This window comes from Musca vetustissima, unplaced genomic scaffold (assembly GCF_032173495.1).
Source record: "Musca vetustissima isolate MV318-11 ecotype Yass unplaced genomic scaffold, APGP_CSIRO_Mvet_v1 utg6936, whole genome shotgun sequence".
Classification (NCBI taxonomy): Eukaryota; Metazoa; Arthropoda; class Insecta; order Diptera; family Muscidae; genus Musca; species Musca vetustissima.
The window spans coordinates 244,087-269,320 of record NW_026881588.1 but is presented as its reverse complement, the minus strand read 5'-3'; the positions used below and the strand labels follow the sequence as shown (position 1 = coordinate 269,320).

Genomic DNA, 25,234 nt, shown 5'->3' with positions numbered 1-25,234 from the left:
CGGATCATATATGCGATCTGTAATTTTTTCACAAGGATACATGGACATAAATCAACTCAGAAAGTGATTCTATACATATTCTCAAAAAGAATCATGTGTCTATCTCGTTTCATGTTACAAACGTATGTACAAATACATAATATCCTATACCACAGTGTGGTGAAGGGTATAATTACAGGCCCTGGAACAGATATTTTAATACTGGCCAATATTTAGACTCATGAGGCAATTGGTATGGTTGGAAAGAAAATTTGTATACCATTAAATATAAATATTTGTTAATGGTTACATATAGCGTCCATATAATGTTACCCGCAAAAATTGCTGCAATGTAGAATTTCCAAAGTCCTGTGGAATTTTAAATTTCAATATCAATATATGTATTGTTTCTTTATATTCCCTATATAAAGAAATGTAAACCCAAGTGCAATTGTTGTCGATTACCCTTTTCATATTTGCAAAGTTTTGCCACTTTTTGAGTACGGGAACATTCCAATTTTTGGTAGTAACCATGGTACAATAGTGAGTTTAATAAAAAAACAACTATGTAGGTGGTGGCTTCTTCGTCAAATATTAAATAAATATATGTACGCAACATGTGGCCAAGGTATATTAATAAGGTAACCGTATCAAGCCAGCTGATGGTAACATTATATGTCACAAAAAATTGTTGTTCTTGAAATCGCCGTCAAAAATAGAAAAACAAAAATTAAACTAAAAATGAAAGAAGACAAATTCTGAAGAAACAAAAAATATAAAATATCACATGAACTACTATAGGAAGACCATTACTATTACACGAGAAGAGCGTTTTGGATTTTTATAAGAATCTATTGTTTTGGACTTTCTATAATGATTGGCGGCGTATTTCACGTAAAAATCCTTTCATTATATACCATATTACAAACAATATCAATAATAGAAGAGCGAAGCGTTAATCTTCAAATGAGACCATCAGAATAGACAACACATATGCTAAGGATATTGATAAAGGAAACCAGAACTACATTCTGGAGTTTTATTGTTAAGCATTGTTAGAGTTCAGTTTGGCATTTTGGTTTTTTATCGAATGCAAATTTCCTTGCAAAACTCTCTATGTTCGATTCCATACAATGATATGTACGTCCCGATTTCAATCATTTGGTTGTAATTTCGAACCTTAGATTTCCACATATATATGTTGTTGTTGTAACAGGTTGGCTGCTGACGAAAGTTCTTTCCTGAAAATGTTGATAGAAGAAAACGGAAGAAGGAAAAGGAAAATATATTTATTAATTAATTAATTAGGAATTCGGATTTGAAGAGGGTAGCCGGAGAAATTGTGCCACCTCTAATGGCTTTAGCCATAAGTCTATGGGCAATAGACTCGTAGGCTCGGACGGACAATTGAATAAATGGTGTGTGTCGTGAGGGCTTTGCTGGCAGGAGGGACACCTGTTTAGGGTTCCGGGGACAATGCGCTCTCGATACGAGTTGAGTACATTGCTGTATCCGGACCTCAACGAAACATATATATGTTGTTTGGTATGCTGAGGTGTTACTGCCACAGAAACATATTCAAAATGGGCCCACGTCTTCGCACCTCCAAAAATGTATTCCTTTTCATCAGTTACTTAACGTTAACGAATAATTTTTATCTTTTATGCTATTTTTTATTCATAAATTTACAATTTGCATAAAAGCACACAAATTTAAATAAGGTAAATAAATATTTTATAAAACTTCAATAATGCTTTGTTCTGATTGGTGGAAAAATAGAAGGCGAATTCATATTTATTCGCCTCGATAACAATTTTGACATATCATGTTCCCAATTCGCCGATGCGGCTACCTTATATATCTACCAAGGTAGATATACAAGGTAGCCGCATCGGCGAATTTCTACAACAAACATCGGTTGTTGTATTTTGATATGTCAAAAATATTTTGCCAAAACAAACAGATTGACAAGATTTTTTTACACAAATTCTTGTAGAAAATATTAATAAAAGTATTGCCAAAAAAGCTCTTCGAAATTCGGAGATTTTCATTCATAATTTTGTTTTTTAATTTTTTGGTTCAACATTACAACAACATTTTTGACATTTATTTGTCCAACAGCTGGGCCGATGCGGCTACCTTATTAAATATACCTTGATATCTACCTTGCATGTGGCAGTGTTTTAGGTTCTAATTGGATAACATTATTAAATGTTGGTAATTTTATGGTTCCTGGACACGTTTTGCAACCGAATTGGCTGTAATTTGATATTTTGGGTTCCATGTTTGCAGGTATCCCCAATTTTTTATATTACAAAAATTGCCTTCAAAAGTGAATGTAATTTACTATTCTTTGTGGCCTGTGGGTTGCAAAATATCCTTGAAAAACATAGTCGACATAGGTCTACTTCTTAGCTATGTTCCTTATATAAAGATCCCAAAAAAATAATTAGCTTAGGACTTAGCGTCTGGTAGTCTTACTAGTTACATCATGCACGTTAGTTTATATTGTGGATATCACTTTGGAAACCTATATACAAATAGTTTTGATTCAGACCATTGATTTTATACTAATTAGATCATGGTATAATAATAGAAGGTAACAGCAAGTGTTGTTGTACAACAAACGATACAACAACCACATGGAAATTTGTTGTTGTAAGTTATACTAGTGTCAACGTCATTTGACAGAAAAATGTAAACAAATAAACAAATTATATTTATTTTGAAAATGTAATATTTTCGAATCATCGAACGAAAATTTGAAAAACATGAATGAAAATCTATCAAATATATATTTCTATCGCTTCCACAACTTTCGTATAATTGAGCCATTGCCATTTATATGTGAAACACATATGGGAATGCTGAGAATTGCGAGTTATTCCATGAAGAAAGATTTGCTTCGTCAAACTTTCCCAGCAGGCAGATTGAGTAAATTGAAAACGGGAGCACATTTAATAAAGAACAATTTCAAATTGTATGCGTTCCTAATTTTCCTGTTGGGTGATTATTAAAAACATAATTTGTCAAATTCATATTGACACTAGTATTACGTTGGAATCAAATCAGCTGGGATTTGCTGTTACCTTTTATAATTGTACCATGTAATTAGATCATTCATAACTGTCTTACAACAATGTCAAAATTCTTCCCCAAGTCACAAATTGACACAAACTCAAAATATGTTTAACCAAATAATAATATTTTATTCATTTATTCATACATACATATGTATATCAATTGTAATTATAATAAAAATATTTATTATAAGATTTAACTTAATTATTATTAATCACATGCAAAAATTTGTTTGTTTTTTATTTTTGTTTGTTTGTTTTAATTAAATATTTTTGCTTTTTTACTGGTTTATTTTGTTGTTGTTTGTTTTTTAATTAATTTTAAAACTATAAAGAGGTTTAACATATATATCATTATTAAATAATAAAAATAAAGTTTTTTTTGTTTGTTTTTCGCTTTAATTTCGACTTTTCTACATTCTGGCCAGTTTTAATGCGAGGCCTTCGTTTCGTATCGAAACAAATAGACATATATTGAAAAAATTTAGTTAAAGTGTCACCCTGTATTTCTTGATTTTAAATAATATTAAAAAAATTAAACTTCAACAAAAAACTAAAACTCCTAACAGTAAATCGATTGCTTAATAGATGATACAAAACGAGGCCATAGACACAAGCCTATATATTTTTAATTTGTTTTTGTTGAAGAAAACAATTGTATTTCTTTGTCACCTTTCTTTATTGTGCAATATTTGTATCCATAATTTTTCTTTACGTTTATTTTTGTATTAATTTGCTACTAACTAAGATTTATTTTGTTTTACTAATAGTAATATTAATTTTAATAATAATAATTTGTTTTTATTTATTAGTAGTTTTAATTTTTTAGGATGTAAGGTAATCAAGACGTAATGTTTTGCCTGCATGGGTTCAAGTTAAGGATGGCCACATACCTGATAAAACATTACGTAACCTAAATACCTCACACTTCTACATTAATTACGTTAATGTTTGTGTTGTTGTTTATTTTTTATTATTATTATTTTTTGTGTATAAATATATAATTTACATTTAAACATTTTACACATATATTTTCTTTATTTCCAAATACATATGTATTTATATTACTTATATTTGTTGTGGTTGTTTTGTGTTTGAATTTTTTATTCATATAGAATGGGGTTTACAGCTCAACTTGGAATTGTAATCCATCAAAGATTTGAGTTCTTCATTCTCAAAAATATATCAAAATGTAAACATGCTATTTGACTTTCACTACGTTTCGGCCGAATTTGAGAAAATATTGAGCTTTGATAAAAATGATACAATATTTTCATTAAAATTAAAAAAATGTGAATATTTTTTATTCTTGAAATGGATCCAGATCTAATGGTTGTTGTTATAGAGCATGAACTTTACAAATTTAGCAAATACTTTTCATTTTTAATATTTTAAAAATTAATTGGCGCAATTGAAAAAATGAGTTCAATTCTTAAATATAATCCCTATTTAAATCTGAATCTTTTGAAAGCATTGGCAAAATAGAAAATATACAATTATTGACCAATAAACAAGATAAACATGAGAAAAACTATTATTGAATTGCACCTAATAGATGAAAGTGTCATACATTGCTCCGTATCTTTATTGTTTATAACAGTTTTACAGTTTAACTCTGTAATATATTTTAGAATATTAGCCGTTATCAATATAAACATCTGTTATTGAATAAATTTTATTCGACATATTCAAAGTATATATCTTTCAAAAGTATACTAGGCATAAATACAAATTCTTAATAGTCAAGTTTTGAAAAAATTGCATTTTTTAAGAATTAAACCATCTTGGAAAGTACTTTTTTCATTTGAGGATCCCTATGTTGTTGTGTTTAGATTTAATGTACAAATTATTTGGTTATTTGCCAATTAAGGGAATTGTTTGCCATTTTATTCAATGAGATGGATGTAAAGCTGTAAGTCTTCAATAAATGTTTCCACATATTTTCGGTTTTTGTTTTATATTATTATTATTTATTAAATTACTAATAGTAAACTTCAGTTCTTTAATTACGTACATCAATTATATTTTATTGGTATTCATTTGTTTTGTTTTTTTACTTTTTCATCTATACATTTTAATTTTATTTTTATGTGTGTTTAATTTCTGCAAGATATTGGACATGGGTCCCTATATTATTTGAAATAATAATAATAAATCTTTTTTTTACGATTTTTCATCATATTTTTAATGTGGGCCTATGGTTTCTTTTGAAAGTGGTTGTAGCTAACATAAACTGTTATACTGACCTTGAAATTTGTGGCAAAATTCATTTTACTATGTAATGGAAATATTTGCCATGATAGGTTTGCTCTATTTCACATAAACAATGAATAGATTGATTGTTATTTGTGCTTTAAGAAAGAAAATACAAAAAATGCCTTTCAATTATTATGTAGTTGTTATTATTTGAGTTCGGTATTGTTTTAATTTTTTCTTTAAAAAAGGAACAATATTTACTGGATTTAATTTTTTTTTAAATTTTTACAATGACAGATGATGTTTGTGTATTTGTTTATAATTGAGCATTTACTGTCTTACAAAAAATGTGTCTATAAATCTGTCCAACTTGAAATGTAAATGGTTTATGGCACTCTATATAGTTAAGAAAACAATCTCCAAAGCAAAAAATAGCAAAAGGCTTGCATTTCTGGAATACATTGTGAATTCTGGTTAAATTTTCTGAAATATAGACACCATCACATCTATTAATCTTTTGTTTGCCTATAACCACTACAACTGTCACATTAATAAGAATACGTTAACCAAAAAATAAAAAAAAAATTATATTGTGTTTCCTCTTTATATCGATATTATTTCTAAATTAAACATTCATTTTTTAGCTCTTTGGAATTCCTATTTAGTTTTTTTTTTTAATTTGAAAAACCACATTAGAACAGGTGTTAGGATATCTGGGAATTCAGTTAAGGTTTGAGAGTAAAATTATTGACAAATCCGATAAGTTATTAGAAACGTTTGTTTATTTTTGTTTGGAAATTTGTGTTGGGTAACAAATCTAAAACCATTAATTATGAAGACCTCATAATTGAATTTACATATATATGAAATTCGCTAAAAGTTTATGATAACGGTAGGAAGTTTATGATAATTGTGGGCACGGCAGAATAATAATATTGAAGGGTCCTCTAAATCAGTAATTTGATACGCCACCATATTAAGTTAGGTTATGCATTTTGAAGTAGTTGCTTAAATAATTATAGCGCCTTTCATCAATTTCAACTGGAAAGCCCGCTGAATTCCTAATCTACACCAAGTGTTCATGTGTGGTTTATTCGCTTAATATTCTTTTCTAATACCTCTCGATTTTTTAGTTTGGCGGTTTTTCTTCTTCGAGAATTTAGTTTTTGCACTTCACTTTTTAGCTTGAGATATTTTCTTTTTGAAGAAATTATCTCTTGTTACATTCATTGTTGTTGTTGGTTTTTTAGTTTATTTTTTACTCTAGGAGCATTAAGAGCAACTTTGTATCCATATGTATTTAATAAGGATTTTTGTTATCGTTTTAGTTTTGTTAGTATAGTAGTATGCTATCCTGTATAGAATTGTTCATTTTTTTCAGTTTGTTGTTGTATTATTTTATTTAAATTTGTTTTATTATGAATTTTCACTTTCGTTTCATTCTCGTATTCGTACATACATTTATAGATTTATTTATATTATATAATAACTACATAATTTATAAAACAGAGTTGCACCCTTGGATTTGTTGTGGTTGTTGTTTTGTTGTGTTGCATGTTGCAGCAGCAGCATCATCATCAGTATTAATAACGTGTGTGTGTTTGTTGCTTGGTTGTTTTATTTAATTTAAATTAAGTTTATAAAATCGTATCGTTGCTAATAATGTATGGTGTGTGACTAGTAGTAGACAAGTTAAAGATGCTAAACTCATCGACGCGGTTACTGCACTGGCCGGTGAATTTGATTTTTCATGTGGTGTAATTTCATTATCTTCATTATTATCTGAACGAGGATCAACTGGGAAGGATGTGGCACCTGGAAAAAGGGAAACAAAACATGTAATTTTATGACAATGTTATATAGGTAATGTGTGGGTGGGTGCTTACCATCTCCAGAACCATCACCAGATCCTGGTAACCGGTATTCCTCATCATCGACATCATCGGTTATGCGGCCAGATCCTTCTTCATCACGACCAGCCATATCACTTTGAATATCGTTGATTGTTCTGGGTGGGGATGGTACCTAAAATTTAAAGAAGAATGCGTATTAAAAATTAATTTTTTGGAATTATTTCTATAAACGTGTTCAACGGCATTTACATTAGGATTTGTCGGGTTATCATCCTCTATGAGGCATTGATTTAACATACATATATGTAAGGAAAAAGTTATAATGAAAATTCCGTTTTAGATCCCAACATTGTAAATGCGTATTGAAAAAGTTTATTAAATGGTTGAATGTCCAACTTACCGCTGTTTCCAGATTTTTGCGTATTTTCAACAACTTATCGAGCAATTCATGTAATTTAGTTGGCCTAGATGTTGGCTCATAAGGTACTTCAGGATTGTAGCGTTGTGTATCGGTGCCAGGAGTATTTATGATTATTTGATCGTAATCACTAACACGATCTCCGATCCAGCAGTGACGATCGTTTCTTTGAAATTCTTCATCATCGCAAACGCTGAAAAATAAAAAAATAATTATTAATAAATATTTTAGTAATCGAATAATATAAAAATTGCAAATGATATTTGTGAGTCAAATAACGGTTTATTGAAACAAAGAGTTATTATTCGACATTCTACTCCTTCTTTCGCAAATGATATTCCTCCTTTCCCGTTGACTCAGTTTTTTGTCATATGAAGCTTTTCCTTAAACTAATGAAGGAGTATAACACTTGGTTTAAACAAGACAATATTAATAGTCACACTTCTATAGTTAATTGGTGAAGAAGGCGCTGAGTTAAAATTGCCGCAAACTGAAATTGCAATGGAAGAAATTTTTGCGATGAAATTCAGAACCATGTTTAGTTTTGATTACATTACGCAATTTTACCTGCGTAAATTTTATAAAATTGTCTAATGTTATTAAAATTTTCTAATGTAAATCTAGACAGAAACGGCATGTACATTAGAACTTTTTACGGGGTGAATCTACTTTATGAGGATTTATTTGACATATAAGCAAAGGAATTGAAAATTGAAACCCACTGGTTTAACGAAATCCCGTTAAATGAAAACGTACTATAAGCATTTGTTCTGAATTTCATTGCAAAATTCCTTGGTGTTAATTAAAACTTCCTTGTCTGTTCAAGTGTTGACGTTTTCAAACATTGTAAAAATAACAAAATATTCATTTTTTAAAAATTGATAAAAATTTTGAAATTATGTTAACCGAAATTGTTGTAAATATTAAAGATTTCATACACAATATCATTGTGGGCGATATAGGAAATTATTCCAAGAGCTGTGATGTATAATCCTTTAAAAAATCAAAATCTCGTTGTGGTAAAATCCCTATAATTTTTTTCAGCCATGCCATCAGTGTCTCAGTTGCCGTGATTGCATTGCGAATCTAATATTCTTTGGCGGAGCAATTCTTATGCCAATATACATTTGCATTATAAGAGATATTTTAGTAAAAATTGGACGTTATAATTATAAAATTGCCAAAATTAAACGATAAACGTTGTTATGTGATATAGAAGTTATGACAATAAATTGATATGCAGAATTCGATATAACATTTTTGAAAAGATTTTCAAGAGTTTCGTGATATTTACTTATTTGATAACCATAACAAATAATATGTTTCTGTATTCTAGATTATAAATTCCAGTTTGGACTACACAAAATTTATTTACGAACGGATGACGCCAGCCCAGATACTTACTTATTGACTATGTTTGAATAGAACTCTTTGGATTTATCAATGGTCGATGAGAATTGCAATAGTTCAGGTTCAACTGGATTTATCTTTTTCGTATAATGAGATAGAGGTGTTTTAATTTCATTATCGGTATCTTTGGAGGGTAACAATTTTGGTGTACCACAAGTTTTTTTAACCTAGAAAAAAATGAGAAACAAACACAATTTTATTTAAATGAAATAATAATTAAGATTAGAAGCTATTATCATACGATTAAACTTAAATCTATATTAAAAATTTTGAATGATGAGTAAATGACTCACCAGCTAATTAAATGAGTGATGTTAGAATGAAGGTCACTAGTGATATTTATATACTAAAAATGTGTATGCAAATTTTTTCATATCGAACTTTTAGATTTGACCAAATTGAAGACTCGATGTATAATATCTTTTGTTTAAGCGAGATTTTTCTTTTAAAGATTAAAGAGATAAACATTTTTCTTTTAAAAAATATTTAACTTTCGACATACCTTAGTATGTTTCTACATAGTATTACAAATGTGCACCTGCCTGTATGTGTATGTAGGCACATGCATGTCGTTCTATTTCGTATGTAATTATCCTTGCAACAGGCATCCTAACCGTAATGTCATGTTATACTTTAACTAATTCATTGCCTACTTGATAATTTAAGCCATGTCGGCACTTTCATTACTAAAACACTTTACTTGTTGTTGTCGTGGTAAATAAATGCACATGCTACTAGTTACGATAGTCTTACAAGTTTTAAAGAACATTTAAAATTATTTAAACAGAACTAACATACGAGAACAAATTAGAAGAGAACTGAAGAAATGTTAAGAAGTTGGTTTTTGAAAAAATTAAAGCTATATTTTAGAAGCGCTATAATTCAATGAAGGTGTGAGAAAGGGTAGAATTATATCAATAATTCCGTGACTTTCTAACTTCTTGGATATTAATGAGAGAGTTTTGTGATATATGTAGTTTGTGTTAAACAGCTTTATAAAAGCACTCAATCTCCTCATTTAAGCGCTAATTAAAATTTTTTTGTAGAAAAATGTATAAAACCAAAGAAAATGTTGAAGCATTTTATATGGGTCCTGAATCATTCATTTCAATGGTAAAAAGTGGGTTAAAAGTCCAAATCAAGGTCGATTAATGTCATACAGGGAGATCACTTGTTCCTTAAGTTTGCTGTCAAAATCCACTATTATTCCAAATTTTTGACTTTAGACTTGAGAAGGAACAGCTGACTTTCGCTTGCTGGGTGCCCTTAATAATAAATCTTGGTACTCGAGTTCTGTCTCTGTTACAAAATTTCATGAATTTTGTACCTCATCAGTTCTATTCTTCGGATGACTATACCCAAACCAAAGTATTCAGCTCAAACGATGATATCGGTCAAGTATATGGTTCTCGAGAGTAACATTGAAAATATGGTCTAGAACGTCGGAATCATTGAATTTTAAATCTGTCTTACATTTATAAACAGGGAAATGTTGTTACTTTGGGGTCTCCCTATAGATTTCAGAATATAAAATTTAAACTAATTTGTGTAAATGTTCTTCTTTTCTCTTTTTTTAAATTCAACTTACCGTATTTTCCAATTCGGGACCATTTCTCATGGCATTCATTATTGAATCAGATAATTTAACATTTAATTGTTTAATTGCTGCAACAATGCCAACATCAGCACTCATATGGACATTCATTAAATTTTCCAAACCAGCCGCAACACTAGACCAATGGCTATCCAAAGCACCAGCATATTGAGCCGAACAACCTCTGTGATTGAAAAAAAGGAAAATGCAAAAATAAATGAATGGTAGAAAAATGATGAAATACAAAACAAAAAATCCACACAAAAAAGTGAACACTTGAGTGGAAATTTCATTAAATACAATGAATTGCTCACTTTGTCGTACAGCAGATGCTGATGATGATGAGCGCCTGGCCCATTAGGCTCAATGGAACAAACAACCTACCTTAATACATTTACACAGTAACCGTGACATGTTTTCACATGCGTCTTTTGCAGACCATTACAGCGTGGACAATAACTCATTCGTAGCAGATGCTTTTGGCAGCTTTCCGTCAAATGGGCCCCATACAATTCATCGGTTTCGCCCAGAACATCGGCACTCTGGTGTAGGGCATTGATCAGTATGTGCACCATTTGAATGCTTTGCCTTAAATTTCGACTGATTTCGTTGGGTATGTCACCGAAGGGTTGAATGTCGTCATAAGTGTGTTTCAAGCAATTAATGTAATCCTCATGCAATTCACCATATCGTTCCTTGTTCAAATGGACGACTTGATGGTAGGCAACGGGAAATAAATTGACAAAGAACTGATGTATGGTGTGTTCCAATGTGTTGACGCTGGTTGTGGACTCGGTCGATTTTATGGTACTGCAAAAAAAGGTGGTAATGAAAGGGAGAGAGAAATTAAAGAAAGTTAATTTTAATCGATTTATCAGTAATGTTTCGAATTATTGATATGAAAGTAAATGGTCGGTTGTAAGGGATAAAGTGTGAATTTAATCGGTAGTGTACTGGAAATGGAGCATGACTGCGATATAATTTAAGAGAAAATGATATTCAATTTTAATAATATCTTTTATAAATAACAAGTTTAAGACTTTATTTTGGTGACTATTATATAGAGTAGCTAGGCAAGGATTTTCGTAGAAATGTGTGATATCCTAATACCACAAACACATTTTCAAATATCAGCTGACTGAAAACTTTATACCAATTTAGGAGAGTTCGTTTACTCAATAATATGCACAAATTGTTACCGAATTTTGTTCGTCCGATAAAAGAGATTGATTCAGAGAGAAAATTTGACAGTTATATTACTGAGTATATGCAAATTCTTACAAGGAAAATTTACCCACTAAAGATTTACAGTAACATTAGCTGATAATTAATCAGCTGTTTTGTAAAAACAGGAGAGGGAGGTATGAAAAGTGACAAGGGGAGAGACAATCTTAAAAAATTGCTTGTGTAAACCTTGAGCAAGGTTTACACAATTGTGAATTGTGAATTATTGTGAATTGACTTTCATTGTGAAATCTTAAACATAAACCAAACTTTTGATATTAAACTTGAGAAAAAAACAGCTGACTTTCGCTGGTGTGTGACCTTATTAATAGATCTTGGTTGGAACTATAGCCTATTAATAGGGTCATCCATGGGTCATTCCATTATTCTGAATTGATGGAAGCCAAACGTAAACAACGTCCACATTATATGTACTCGAGAAAAGACACCTGACTTCCGTTTGTTGGGTGATTTTATTAATTTATCTTGGTTACAACCAAGCCCTATAAATAAGGTCGTCCAGGGAGACCAGCTGGATATCAGCTGCCACTTAAGTTTGCTGTCAAAATCCATTATTGCAAACTGACTTTCATTATGAAAACGCAAACAAAAACCAAATTTTTGATATTAGACTTGCGAAGAAACAGCTGATTTTCGCTTGTTGGATATTGCTCGTTTAGTTATTGCAATTTTTATCTTTTCCGATCTCATTCATATAAGTTTATGTAAGTTTGTACTGAGTAAATGTTATAAATTTTTTAATACTAGTTTAGACAGGATGAAGTTCCTAAATCGAATCGATTTAGAAGACATAGACCAATCGTGATTTTAGTCTATACATGTTTATCTTATTGATTAATGTTATTTTTTAAGCAAAAAAAATATTGTTCCAAAAAATAGGGGATTTACGTTAATCATCATAAATTTTTCTTGCTCTAGAACTATATGTTGATTTATGTAGACCTCACAATTAAAATAATGACCATATTATTCTTATTTTCCGCATATATGTAATTAGTTCAAGTGGAAAAAACATTACCAATATACATAACTAATCATAATTACCTTTTAATATCCGAATATAATTGTTCGATTAATTTCTTTGACAACGGTAACATACGTTTGTAGACTTGAGAAAATACGTTCATAGTACGATTTTCCGATTCTTCGGTAATATCCAAAGTGTGAGCTGGAATAAAAAACGAAAAAGAGAAAGAACAAATTAGTTATGGCAATAAATTATAAATCAAAAAAGAAGTGTTCTTATACTGTCTGTCATTAAACGAAAATTCCATGTAATTGAAGTGTAATTTACTGACACGACAGGGGGGATTTCACTAAAGGAATTTACGTCAAAATACAATAATATTTGATATATTTTATTTGGAAATGTGTCATGTGTATATTGTTTTGCTGTTTTCGATTTTGTAATTGACTTGTTGTCTAGCCAAGGGCCAAAAACACGTACATACTTTATATGTACAATTTTTTGTGAATAACTGGGTATAGATTTTGTATGTAAGTCTATCTGTTTATTTTTCATAAAACATTTGGCTATTTTCTTAAAATCTATGCATAAATATTATATGTATTTAGATATTTATTGTATTTATATGTTTAACTAGAATATACCAATAGACAGTGATTCACTTAATAACATTATCTGTTAGTTTATTATTATTATTAAAATTAAATGTTTTCTTTTTGATTTGAGATTATCAGACAGTATTATTGAACAGAAGTGATATGGGTAATTTCATTAGAATTATATATAGACACCTTAAGAAAAAATATAATTTTTTATATACCTATATAGAAGCTTTACTGGATTTAGTAAACCCTATGGATTTAAATTGTCATTTCCATTGCTTATTTGTCAAATAAATCCTTCTGAGATGACAAATATTTTTTTCTTACATTTTCACCTGCTTCTCAAGTTTACTGTCAAATTCCGTTATTGTGAATTGATTTTCATTATGAAAACTTAAACCGAGGTCTTTTAATAATGTCATCTTAGGAGATCAACTGGATATCAGCTGCCTCTCAAGTTTACTGTCAAATTCCATTATTGTGAATTGATTTTCATTATGAAAACGTAAACAAAGTCCAAAAGTTTGACATGAAACTTGAGAAAAAACACAGACTTTAGATCTTGAATTAAACAAAGTCTAAAATTTTGACATTAAACTTGCGACAAAATAGCTGACTTTCGTTTGCTTGGTGACTATATCAATAAATTTTGGTTTATATCTCTTCGGTATTATTTGTATTGAATATTATTAACGTTCTCCAAAAAGCTGTATTTTTATTGCTCAGTTTCATTCAAATATTTTAAATTATTACACATTTAAAGAAAAACATTCTTTATTCCCAAAAGAAATTACTCACACATTATTCATATTGAAATTCCACACCTGCCGCGTATAATTAAGCTAACGAATTAAAACATTCCATGGAAATCGACAAATGATATGCATTGCAATGGACGAAATGGCAGATGATTGTGTGACTGACTGGCTGGCAGTGCAATCGCTTCCCTTTGTTCAGGATTTTGTCTAGCAGGAAGATGTAATTGTCATTAAAATAACAATGTTTATCTTCATCATCCTGATAAAGATTACAAGGAAATAAAAGAGAAAAAGAAACCTACAACAACAACTTCTACCATTGTAACTTTAACAACAATATGCACTTAATTTAATTAATTAATTATCAGAGGAAATATGTAAAACATTTCTTTAAGAGCAGAAACAGAAGATATTCAAAACGACTTTATAATTTCTCAGCTGTTCGCTGCACAGACGGGGACACTTACATGAAACTGCATTCTTCATACCAGTTTCGGAGATACCTTTATAACCATCCATATTCATTTTTGTCCAGCTAAACGACTAGGAAGCCAAACCAGTTAAGATCTAAGCAGAAAGCATTTTCATAGATAAACTAAGTTTGTATTACAAAGATGCCAATGTCGGTGTCAGGAAAGATGAAATAAACAGAAGAAAAAAAACCTGTTCCCTAGTTATGGCTGTTAAACGATATTTTAGCCAGCCATCCATTTCCTTTAATTTCATGGCATGCTAATACAAAGAGTCAGGTTTAGCATAGCTTGTTTCTTTTTCTTTTACTACATTTTTGTAGTTCATTACCAATATAAAACCGGGTTGGATGACTGGCTAGCTAGCTGGCTGGGTGACTGGTCACAGCCACCTTCATGTCTGGGTGGTCGGTCGTTGGTTGCTCACCACTTGTTTTCGTTGACTTAAATTAATAACATCACAAAAAAAAAAAACATCAACCAGAAAAAGAGCAACATGCCTTAATTTTAATATTAAAGTAAATATACCGCCACCAATAATCACATGGAAATAAAATACATTTTAATGAGCCTTTTTTACATCACGCAATGCGACAGATGTTCATATGTAGATATATCCGATTAATAATAACGTATATTGATGAGTATGTGTATTGATTGAAGATTTTATTTTAATATAAAACATACAGAAGAATCCTGTTACAATGAAAATCTAAAAAAATTGTACGAAGAAGATGGTTACACGCTTTGTGAAAAGGTTCCGAACATTTTACAGTACTAACCATGGTCAATTAATAAGGTCACGCCTCTCAAGTTTGCTGTCAAAATCCATTACTGCGAATTTTCTCCCATTACGTAAACAAAGTCCATGACATTAGACTTGAGAATAAACAGCTGACTTTCGCCAGATATGTGACCTGATTAATAGATCTTGATACTAACTTGATACTTCCTCCATAAAGTGAAAACCAACAATTCACAGTAACGGGTTTGAACACCAAACATGAGACACAGCTGATTAGCAGTTACTTCTTTTGTGGCGACCTTAGACCACGTGTAAATCTAGATATTAAGTTTTGTATAGAGGATGTAACTAGAGAGATAATGTATATAATTACGAAATAAGCTACATTGTAAAATATGTCTTGTTCGTTATTTCCAGTAACATTTACTCAGTAAGAACTTACTGAACATAAATGCAAATTTTTTGATCTAAAGAGAGAAAATTGTAATAAAGTAAACGAACAACATCCAGTAAAAAGTCTGTACACTGATACAGCTGATTACCAAAACAAAAAGTTAGGACCAAGAAAAAAGTCTGCATTTTTGCTGTTTGTATTATTAACATATGTATATGAATTGTGTATTCTTTACCGATTTTAATGTTTTATTATATAAAATCTTGCTTGCAAACAACGTTTTTTGTTTGTTTACAAATCATATAAAAACAGCTGATTAAATATCAGCTGATGTTACTGCAAAATCTTTTCTGGTCAAATTTTCTTTGTAACAAGTTCTATTATTAAGGTCAGCCGCAAGAGAAAGTCAGCTGTTTTTTCTCAAGTCGTATGCCAACATTTTATACGATGTTTACTTTTTCAAAATGAATGTCAATTCACAATATTGGATTTGGCAGCAAACTTCAGAAGCTGCTGATATGTAACTGGCCTCCTTGAATAACCTTACTAATAGTTTAGTTTAGACTTAGTTGTTTAATCATTTCATTGGTTTCAAGATCTATTAATAAGGTCACGCAGTAAGCAAAAATCGGCGTTTTTTTCTAAAGTCGAATGTCAAAAATTTGGACTTTGTTTACGTTTTCATAATGGATGTTGATTCACAATAATGGATTTTGACAGCAAACTTGAGAAACCGCAGTATTCAGCTGGTCTCTCTGGCTGACCTTATTAATAGGCCTTTATTGGTTTCATAATTTTTGTGGTCATTTTGTTCATAGTAAAGTCTTTAGTTCATATAGGTCTTTTAAGTTTATCAAGTAATTTTATTAAATCTCGTCCAGCATTAGTAGGAATGATAAAATGTCAAATGTTTTTGTTTTGAATTTAATATAAAATCCGCCCCGTTGTCCAATACTAATTGCTCTAAATTCATAGGGTTTATTTTAATTTTGAAGCATACTAGTTTCTGTACGGCATAGGTTTTTATTGCAATTCCCCAATGTGTCTTGCCGAACTAAACTTCTTTGTCTCGATTTTCCATTCACATTTAAAAAAAATCGACAACTCGAGGAAATTCCAAGAACAAAATTACAGACAGCTACCAAACTTTGCCGCCAATAGTATTTATTTTGAAACTCAAAAGTTTCAATTGAAGGTGCTGTACTGTGACTTATTTACTTAAAAAAAAAAACGAAACAAAACTTCAACATCCGCACATATTCAACGGAACACATTTTCATATATTTACAAGACATAATTCTTGCATTGAATTTTAAATGGAAATTACTCTGTGCTAGCAACTTCTGAATAATGTACAAGTTTTCGTTCGTTCTGAAACAATTTGTTGTGTTGTCGTGTGTTGAGATAGGTTAATGATGGAGCAAGCAAACAAATGAAACTTCTACTTTTATCATGGCAGAATATACCAAAGTTAGAATTGGTAGGAAGGGAAAACATGTACAAATCATTAAAAATTAATTTACATTTAGGTGGGATTTTTCTATACTCAGCAAATGGAGTTCAACTGTTGGTGGTGGGAGGTAACAACAGGGCGACGACTAAAAATGCAATCACAAGTAAAGAAATTGAATTATTTAAAAGCCCTTTTAAATTTCCTCGGCTTCACTATTTCATTTGCAAAATTAGATTTTATTACAATTGCAATCAACACCCCTGTAAAAGTAAGCAAAAATAATGGGTCGATTATGGATGGCAACCGTAGTTTAGTTATGTTGCCAGTTGCCAAATTTGCATTATGGATGGCAACTGTTGTCAACTTCAGTTGCTTCAAATCGAATTTTTCGGCAACCATTTATTTCTGGTTGCTGTTTATAATAACTGAACTTTGTAGGCTTCCCATAATGGTTAATATTACTACAAAAGAAGAATTTGAGGTCCTTATTGCCCGGATGGAAGCTCACCCAAATGTAGCACGCGACGTGCGGACTTTTGGTCAAACCAAAGCCACTATCGATGATGTTTGGAAGGCCATTTCAGAAGACCTTAACTGCTATGACCCACTAACACGCATTCCAAATGAATGGCAGAAAGTGGCGTAAATCTTCTTTTGGGTCCATGATATTTAAGTGTGTATCATCAATACATCCGACAACACCCTGGAACTTTTCGAATAAAAAAATTGTACTCTTCCCTTTTTCCTCCTCCGTTAATTTGTATACAATCAAAATTTTACACGGGTTTTCCTCTATTAGCCGGATAACTTCGGCCAAAAACCACCGACATTGTCGGTTGAGCCATGCCAAGTTGAAGTCATTGCTATGGGACTTTTGAAAACTTCCCTCCACAAAAAAACATCAGGGCTGCACAAATTTTTAAGAGAGGAGGAATTGCTGTTGACCGCCAGGCTATTCGGAAATCAGAGTTTAAGGCTTCATCTATGTACACAACGGCATCTTTTGGTAGTCGAAAATACGCCTTCAAGCTAATATGAGCAGTTGATTGAACATTTCTCTAAACGTCAGCATCTACTCACAGAAGTAATGACACATCTTGAACATAATTTTCATCATCAAAAATAGTTCCGCTGACCTTATCATCACATATAATTAGTTTTTCTGAAATATTTTATTCATTTTTTTGTTTGTTTACACTATTTCTAGTTGTAGAAATGTCAAAACAGTATTATCGACAGCAACTGAGAAAAGTTGATATTCATAATGTTAAGTTTTATTTCAGTTGCGTTGCCAGTTGAACTCGCAACTGGAGTTTGGTTGCCTTCCATAATCGACCCATAAGACTTGGCTACAAATGTTACAATTTTTGCATCATAATTATTCTCATCACTGGTGCGATGTGGTTGGTGTCGTCGCAACCACAAACTTCATTATGTTGAGGAGAAAAAGTTAAACGTCCAATCAAATATCTTTAACACTTTCTGTCTGTTGTAACTGTGAAAGTAGCAACTGTTATCACTGCAAATCCTTGTTAGAACGAAGCATTTTCTTGTCATCTAGAGAATCATGAAATTGAACTGATGCAAGACATTTTGGGTGGAGAAAATTGTAACATAGGGCAAATATATGGAGATATGAAAAGTTATTATTAAAATGTATTTAAATATATGAGCAGTAGAGAAGGGATTCACGTCGGGCGCCGCTATATCATATATAGCTTAAACATTTCTATGGATCTTTTTCCAGAAATGTTAAGAAGGTGGGTAAGAAGGCGGTATAGGTTCGTGATAGAAGTACTTCGAAGCAAATGATCACCTCTTTCTCTGGCAAAATTTGTGATGTGGTGACTGTTCTGCTTAAGCAACGTAGGTCGAATCAAGCAAAACTTCTCCTAGAAGCGGTTCCGTATTTATGGATTCGCTCGGCAAAACGAACTAGGTCATTCATTTAGTTCCATAGTTCTTTTAATTCGATGGTAGACGTCAGTTAATTTGTTGAATGGACGGAACGACCTAGATGAACGATTGGATCAAAAGGAACTAGGTGCATACAAAAGGACATAAAAGAGGAACCACTGGAGCAGAAGAAACAAGATGAACGGAAGAACCGAAATAGTTCATATGAACTAGTTTTTTTCTGGCACGATCCAACTCTAGCCAATTCTGCATAGTGCAGCACAAAGAAACATACCTGAATTGGAACACCGTGACATCTTTTAATTTCCGCACATCGAGAATAAAATGCTTGGGCAAGGATTTTCAATGCTAGAAGATGCTAGTGTAGCTTACAAAAACTATATTTTGGGGGTGTTCCTATCGAGAAGAAAATGTATTTCGACAATTGACTGGAGTGCATCAAAAATGTCTAAATCCTGATGGACGGATACTTTCGATTTTTTTGTATCTCCTCAATCGTAGCAAAACACTTTACTTTCATCGATGCCTTCAGTTTTGGGAAGAGGGAAAAGTCTGCGGGGACCAAAACCGGTGGTTGAGACATGACAGCTTTTTTCTATTATTTTCTCAACACTTCGTTTCATCGGTGACTTCAGATTTGGGAATAGGAAAACGTCTGCGTGGACCAAGTCCGTTGAATACGATGGTTGCAGCATGATAACCAAAAGAGAACCTCTGGAGCAAAAGAAAGTAGATGAATGAAAGAAACGGACCTAGTACCGATCGTTTCTATTACAGAATAGTTCATATAAACTAGTTTTTTCCGAAACGAGATGGTGCAAAATACATGATTTTAAGCATTTCTGATGATGATCGTATGACCCTGTGACAAGAATTCATTATACACCAAGTCATTGCAGACGAAGGAAACAGAGAACATACCCATTTCAACGAACATGACCAATTTTCTTCGTCCATATGCTCACTAAACGAAGTAGTCAATATTTCTTTTGTCCTTGTGCATTAATGTCATTTTGTAGACAAAACTTAAGGGGATCCCCACATTCTCGCTTTCAAAAACCTTGTCTCAATCGAACAAACCTTGGGAGTTTGGATCGTCATTTCCCTAAAGTGTGACGAACTATATATGGGAGCTCTGTCCATACGTTATGACAAGTTTCGTCACAATCGGATAAACCTTGGGAGTTTGGAGCACCATTTACATAAAATCGGACGAAGCTATATATGGGAGCTATATCTAAATCTGAACCGATTTTTACAAAACTTCACAAACATGAAACCGGACTAAATTTAGAACGCAGTGCAAAATTGTGTCTCAATCGGACAAATATTGGGAGTTTGGCGCACCATTTATATAAAATCGGACGAAAATGTATGGGAGCTATATCTAAATCTGAACCGGGTTTCTCCAATTTCAATAGGGTTCGTCCTTGGGCCAAATTTCATCCAATACGGATAATAATAGCGACCTGTACTTTGCTCACAAAAATTCATGGACGGACGGATAGACGGACATGCATAAATCGACTCAGAAAGTGATTCTATGCATATTCTCAAAATGAACCATGTGTCTATCTCGTTTCCTTTTACCTGTTACAAACATATGAGCAAGGACATAATACTCTGTACCACAGTGTGGTGAAGGGTATAAAATGGAAAAATTGAAAATACGTAACTCACGGAGCTGTAAAAATGGCGAATTATTTTTATCAGACTTATATAATATATCGCCGGTATGTACGAATTAGATATATGTATTTTAAAATCCACCAATTGTTTATTTTAAATTGCTTTATTTTTATTGCAGAAAGTCTCAATATCGATCCATGTTCAGCGCATATCCCATCTCATACACAAGAGTGTATGACTGTGGTCGTTACTTATACGACATATAGGATTCATTTAAATAATATTATTGCTCAACACATTTTACCTTCAGCCAAAGGATTACAGTAAATGTTTAACTTTTGGGAAATGACACGTCAAAAAGTATTGTGGTATTTTATACCAAACCACAATGGACCATTTTGTTGTTGATGTTGGCGGTGATGGTGTTACAAACATAAATTGCAAATTCTCTTTTACCACCTTTTGCTATGACTAGTCATTAACGTACACTTTTAATTTACTTACTTTATAAAACCACCATACAAGTGTTAAGTGCTGAGATGCGTGAGTATGCGTAAATATTATTAGAATTGTGTTCATGTAAGTACGTGAGTAAATTGTTGTTTGATTAAAACTTTAATAAAGGTAAAGCAGAAAATTCTTTTGGCTTAGTATGTGGTAAAACAAAATTGCTTTTCCCTTTACCTAAAGGATAAAGGCTAAAGAAGGAATTTTGTAATAACATATTATTGAAAGAAATTCTTAACAAGAAATGTAATAAAATGTGGGAATTTATCATACTGAAAATGAACTAAGCACAAAATGTTATATTGTTGTAAATTATAGCATACTTTTAGGCAAGTTATTTGTTAAAACAAATATTTTTCTTAATATGGTTCAACTCTATTTAAGAGGAATTATATACCATTAACCAACACTTGAATATGATTTTGACGATACATCCTATGTTAATATTGATTTTAATGGAAATGAAAACTAACTCATTACATGCCAGTAGTAGCAGCAGCAAGACAAAGAATACATAAAGACATTTGAGACAGAAATAAAAGTCGTGTTGAAAGCTTTAATTAAATTTTCATGACATTCTGCTAACAAACCAAAAAACCCGTATGATGTAATAATGTACAGATACATACACAAACAGACACATTTATTATATGTATGTACATGTATTCCGATAGCATTTCATCTGCTTCGAATTTCGAATATGCCAACATTATTAACTGCAGAAACAAGGAAATTTAATAAGAATTACATTTCATAAGAAAAAAATAATATTTTCACAAGTGTCAGAGACGACAATGTTTGCAAAACGTTAATTAAAATGCATTCTTCAAAATATATTGCATAGTTTTAGGGGGTAAGGAATAAATTGTGTAATGTGAAAAGATTATGTTTGAAATTGTGAATTAAATATTCTGATGCATTTAATTGCAGACTTAGGTATTAAGGAAACGTATAGTTTTAGGCATGTAATAACTACATAACCAAATAGAATGTGTTGCATACTTTTTCGAAACAATTGGAGACTATTAGCATAAATATAAAGAAAGCTAAGGTAATTATGTTGAATAATAGTTATTAAATAATTTATTAGGGAATTTCACATAAAATAGAAATCGGAGATTTTTGATATATGTACGTAAGTTGAAATTCTGTGGTTTGGAATTATTACCCAAGAAATGTGGAGAGGCAATGTGAAGTAAATATATTCTTGAACTATTGCATATTTATTGGGATAAAATTGTATTGTAACATTATTACATATCAAATTGGGCATAACATATTATGGTAAACTTAATAAAAGACTTTGCAGAAAATTAATGCATATCTTTAGGGATAGAATGTGATTTATACTTTCGAAATAATTAAGGAATTCTGGGTATACAGGAAAGATTAAATAAGTATTATCACGATGGAATAAAACTAAATTAATGCTAAAATAAAAATATTAACAATTAGAAGTGGCTAATACATAAATTTTAACTTGTATGGAAGTAACAAATTGAAAAAAAAGAAATTGATTGATATGTTTTAAATTAATTAATGTGCCATGAATAATAGAAATTTAATATTAAAGGGTTCTCTGGTTTTTGAAAGAAAAGTATCAAAGTTTTTGTACAATCAAATCGCAAATTGGCCGCCCAATGATCTCGATAGCTTTTACGAATTCTAGATGTGAGGTCCTGAATCGAACCCCAAAGAAAAAAGTCGCAAGTTCTAAAATCGCAAGACATCGGTGGCCTATTGTGATCAACGATTGTTTCTCTTGTTACTTCTCTTGAGAGCATTGAGCCAAAGACATAGAAAACGCAAAGACTAGACAAAATGTATTTTGACAAAATTGTTTACGAAAACAAATGTAGGGGGACTCACGCATAGCAGAGGCATGTTAAGAATAAATACGCCAATACTCGAGAATGTGTGTATAAAATGTTAATAATATCACAGATCTGCACTCAAATATATGTTTTTATGGTATAAGCCTGAAATAAATCGCTTAAAAAGTTTAATATTGTTATGATATCATAACAACAGAGGACAAGCCATCTATTGGATATTATCGACGTATCAATTGTCATATCTTTATACTTTTATGTCTTTGATTGGGCTGCCGGAGAGAACCGCCGTCTTAGTTGTTTAGACCTTGTATTTATTTCGTAAATCATATCATTGGATTTATTCCAGTTAAGTAAATGATGGGTCTGCAGTAGCTTGCTCTAGGTTATTGGGCTGACATCTAATATTTCCTAGAAACAAGGGCAGTGATTGGTGTCCTAGTTTATTTAGTGTTGTCAATTTTCAAGCCAGAAGGTGGCGCTATGTCCTTCCGAAACTCTCTTGCGATAACTACATGTGTTGATAGCGAGGTTAGTTATAAGTATGTCAGGGTGGTGCTTTGGATGCAGCCTAATTTTACAAATACTCGAAAACCAGCCTTTGCATTAGTTTTGTTAATCGTGTTTTTAATTTAGCTATGTAGATGATTGGTTTTACTTGTTGTAGGCAATGGGGCTGACATCTATCGTTGTCTAGAAAGAATGCAATTTTGAATTTTGTGCAGTGGTTGGAGACCTTGCTTATGTAAAATTCCATTTTAAATAAGCAAGGACTCCAACCACTGAGTGGCGCTATCTGTTGTCATTTTCTTCTTGTGGTTGGATAGTCCCATTTTGTATATTCCTCATGTGTTGAGTTTAGTTATTAGGAAGTCAGGAGATTCGAATGCAGCCTTATTTTACAAATATTCGAAAACTAGTCTTAGTTTTGTTAATCATGCTATTTCTTTTTATTTCACCTATAGCTTGTCCTTTATGGTTTGCTATAGCTTGTCCTCGGTGATGGGGCTGATATCTATCGTTGCCTAAAAAGAATAAATGCTGGAATTTTTGCAGTGGTTGGAGTCTTTGCTAATTTAATTTTATCTTTTTTTCTGATTGACTCATGGTATAATAATAGAAGGTAACAGCAAGTGTTGTTGTACAAAAAACGATACAACAACCACATGGAAATTTGTTGTTGTAAGTTCTACTAGTGTCAACTCATTTGACAGAAAAATGAATTATCATCAAATTATTTTTATTTTGAAAATGAAATATTTTAGAATCCTGAAAATAAAAATTGAAAAACATGAATGAAAATCTTTCAAATTTATATTTCTATCGCTTCCACATCTTTCCTATAATTGAGCCATTGCCACATATATGTGTAACACATATGAAAATGCTGGGAATAGCGAGTTATTCCTTGAAGAAAGATTTGCTTCCTGAAACTTTCCCAGCAGGCAGATTGAGTAAATTGAATACGGGAGCACATATAATAAAGAACAATTTCAAATTGTATGCGTTCCCAATTTTCCTGTTGGGTGATTTTTAAAACATAATTAGTCAAATTCATATTGACACTAGTATTATGTTGGAATCAAATCAGCTGGGATTTGCTGTTACCTTTTATAATTGTACCATGTGATTGACTGTTCCTATTTTGTATTTTCCTCATGCGTTTATGTTAGTTATTAGGAAGTCGAATGCTTCGAATGCCGCGTAATTTTACAAATACAGATAAAATAATTTGTTCACCTCCGCTGCGATTCGTAGCTGGGTAGCACCACTACCCTCTAAAATTAAACCTTCGAGAGAGATAACTGGGTCCGAAAAATTGTTTCATTAGTTGTCCAGATCTAAACCATACAACTCCGATAATAAAACAATATTAATCATGGAATTTCCGGCAGGTTTTGGGAACTGTGACTGTTAAAGTCACATTCAGTGTGATATACAAATATATATTTCTGATCCAATAAAGAAAATGCGAGAAATGTTGATCAAAAATTGAATGTTTTACATTTTCCCCTCCGAAAGAAATACCTTCAAAAATATATTTTAAAAATTTTAACGGCCAATCAAAATGAGCCAATGTGTGAAAGATAGCTTTGCACAATGATTCGTTTTCACTTGTTTGTTTTGCGAATATCTTTTCGAAGGCTGTTCTACGTTACACTAGCAGTACAGTAGCCACATAACT

The 25,234-nt window shown here is 31.5% G+C and overlaps 1 protein-coding gene across 1 annotated transcript in view; it reads right to left on the bottom strand.

Moving 5' to 3' along the window:
- Window positions 1-6,846: 6,846 nt before the first annotated feature.
- Window positions 6,847-25,234, bottom strand: part of LOC133327523 (division abnormally delayed protein) — a 196,550-nt gene continuing 178,162 nt past the window's right edge. The window contains exons 3-9 of the mRNA XM_061536041.1: window positions 12,820-12,943; window positions 10,915-11,340; window positions 10,525-10,714; window positions 8,931-9,103; window positions 7,509-7,719; window positions 7,142-7,280; window positions 6,847-7,070 (exon numbers count right to left, since the gene is read on the bottom strand). Coding sequence (XP_061392025.1) covers window positions 6,877-7,070; window positions 7,142-7,280; window positions 7,509-7,719; window positions 8,931-9,103; window positions 10,525-10,714; window positions 10,915-11,340; window positions 12,820-12,943 — 1,457 coding nt within the window. The 3' untranslated portion in view covers window positions 6,847-6,876. The remainder of the gene's footprint in view (window positions 7,071-7,141; window positions 7,281-7,508; window positions 7,720-8,930; window positions 9,104-10,524; window positions 10,715-10,914; window positions 11,341-12,819; window positions 12,944-25,234) is intronic.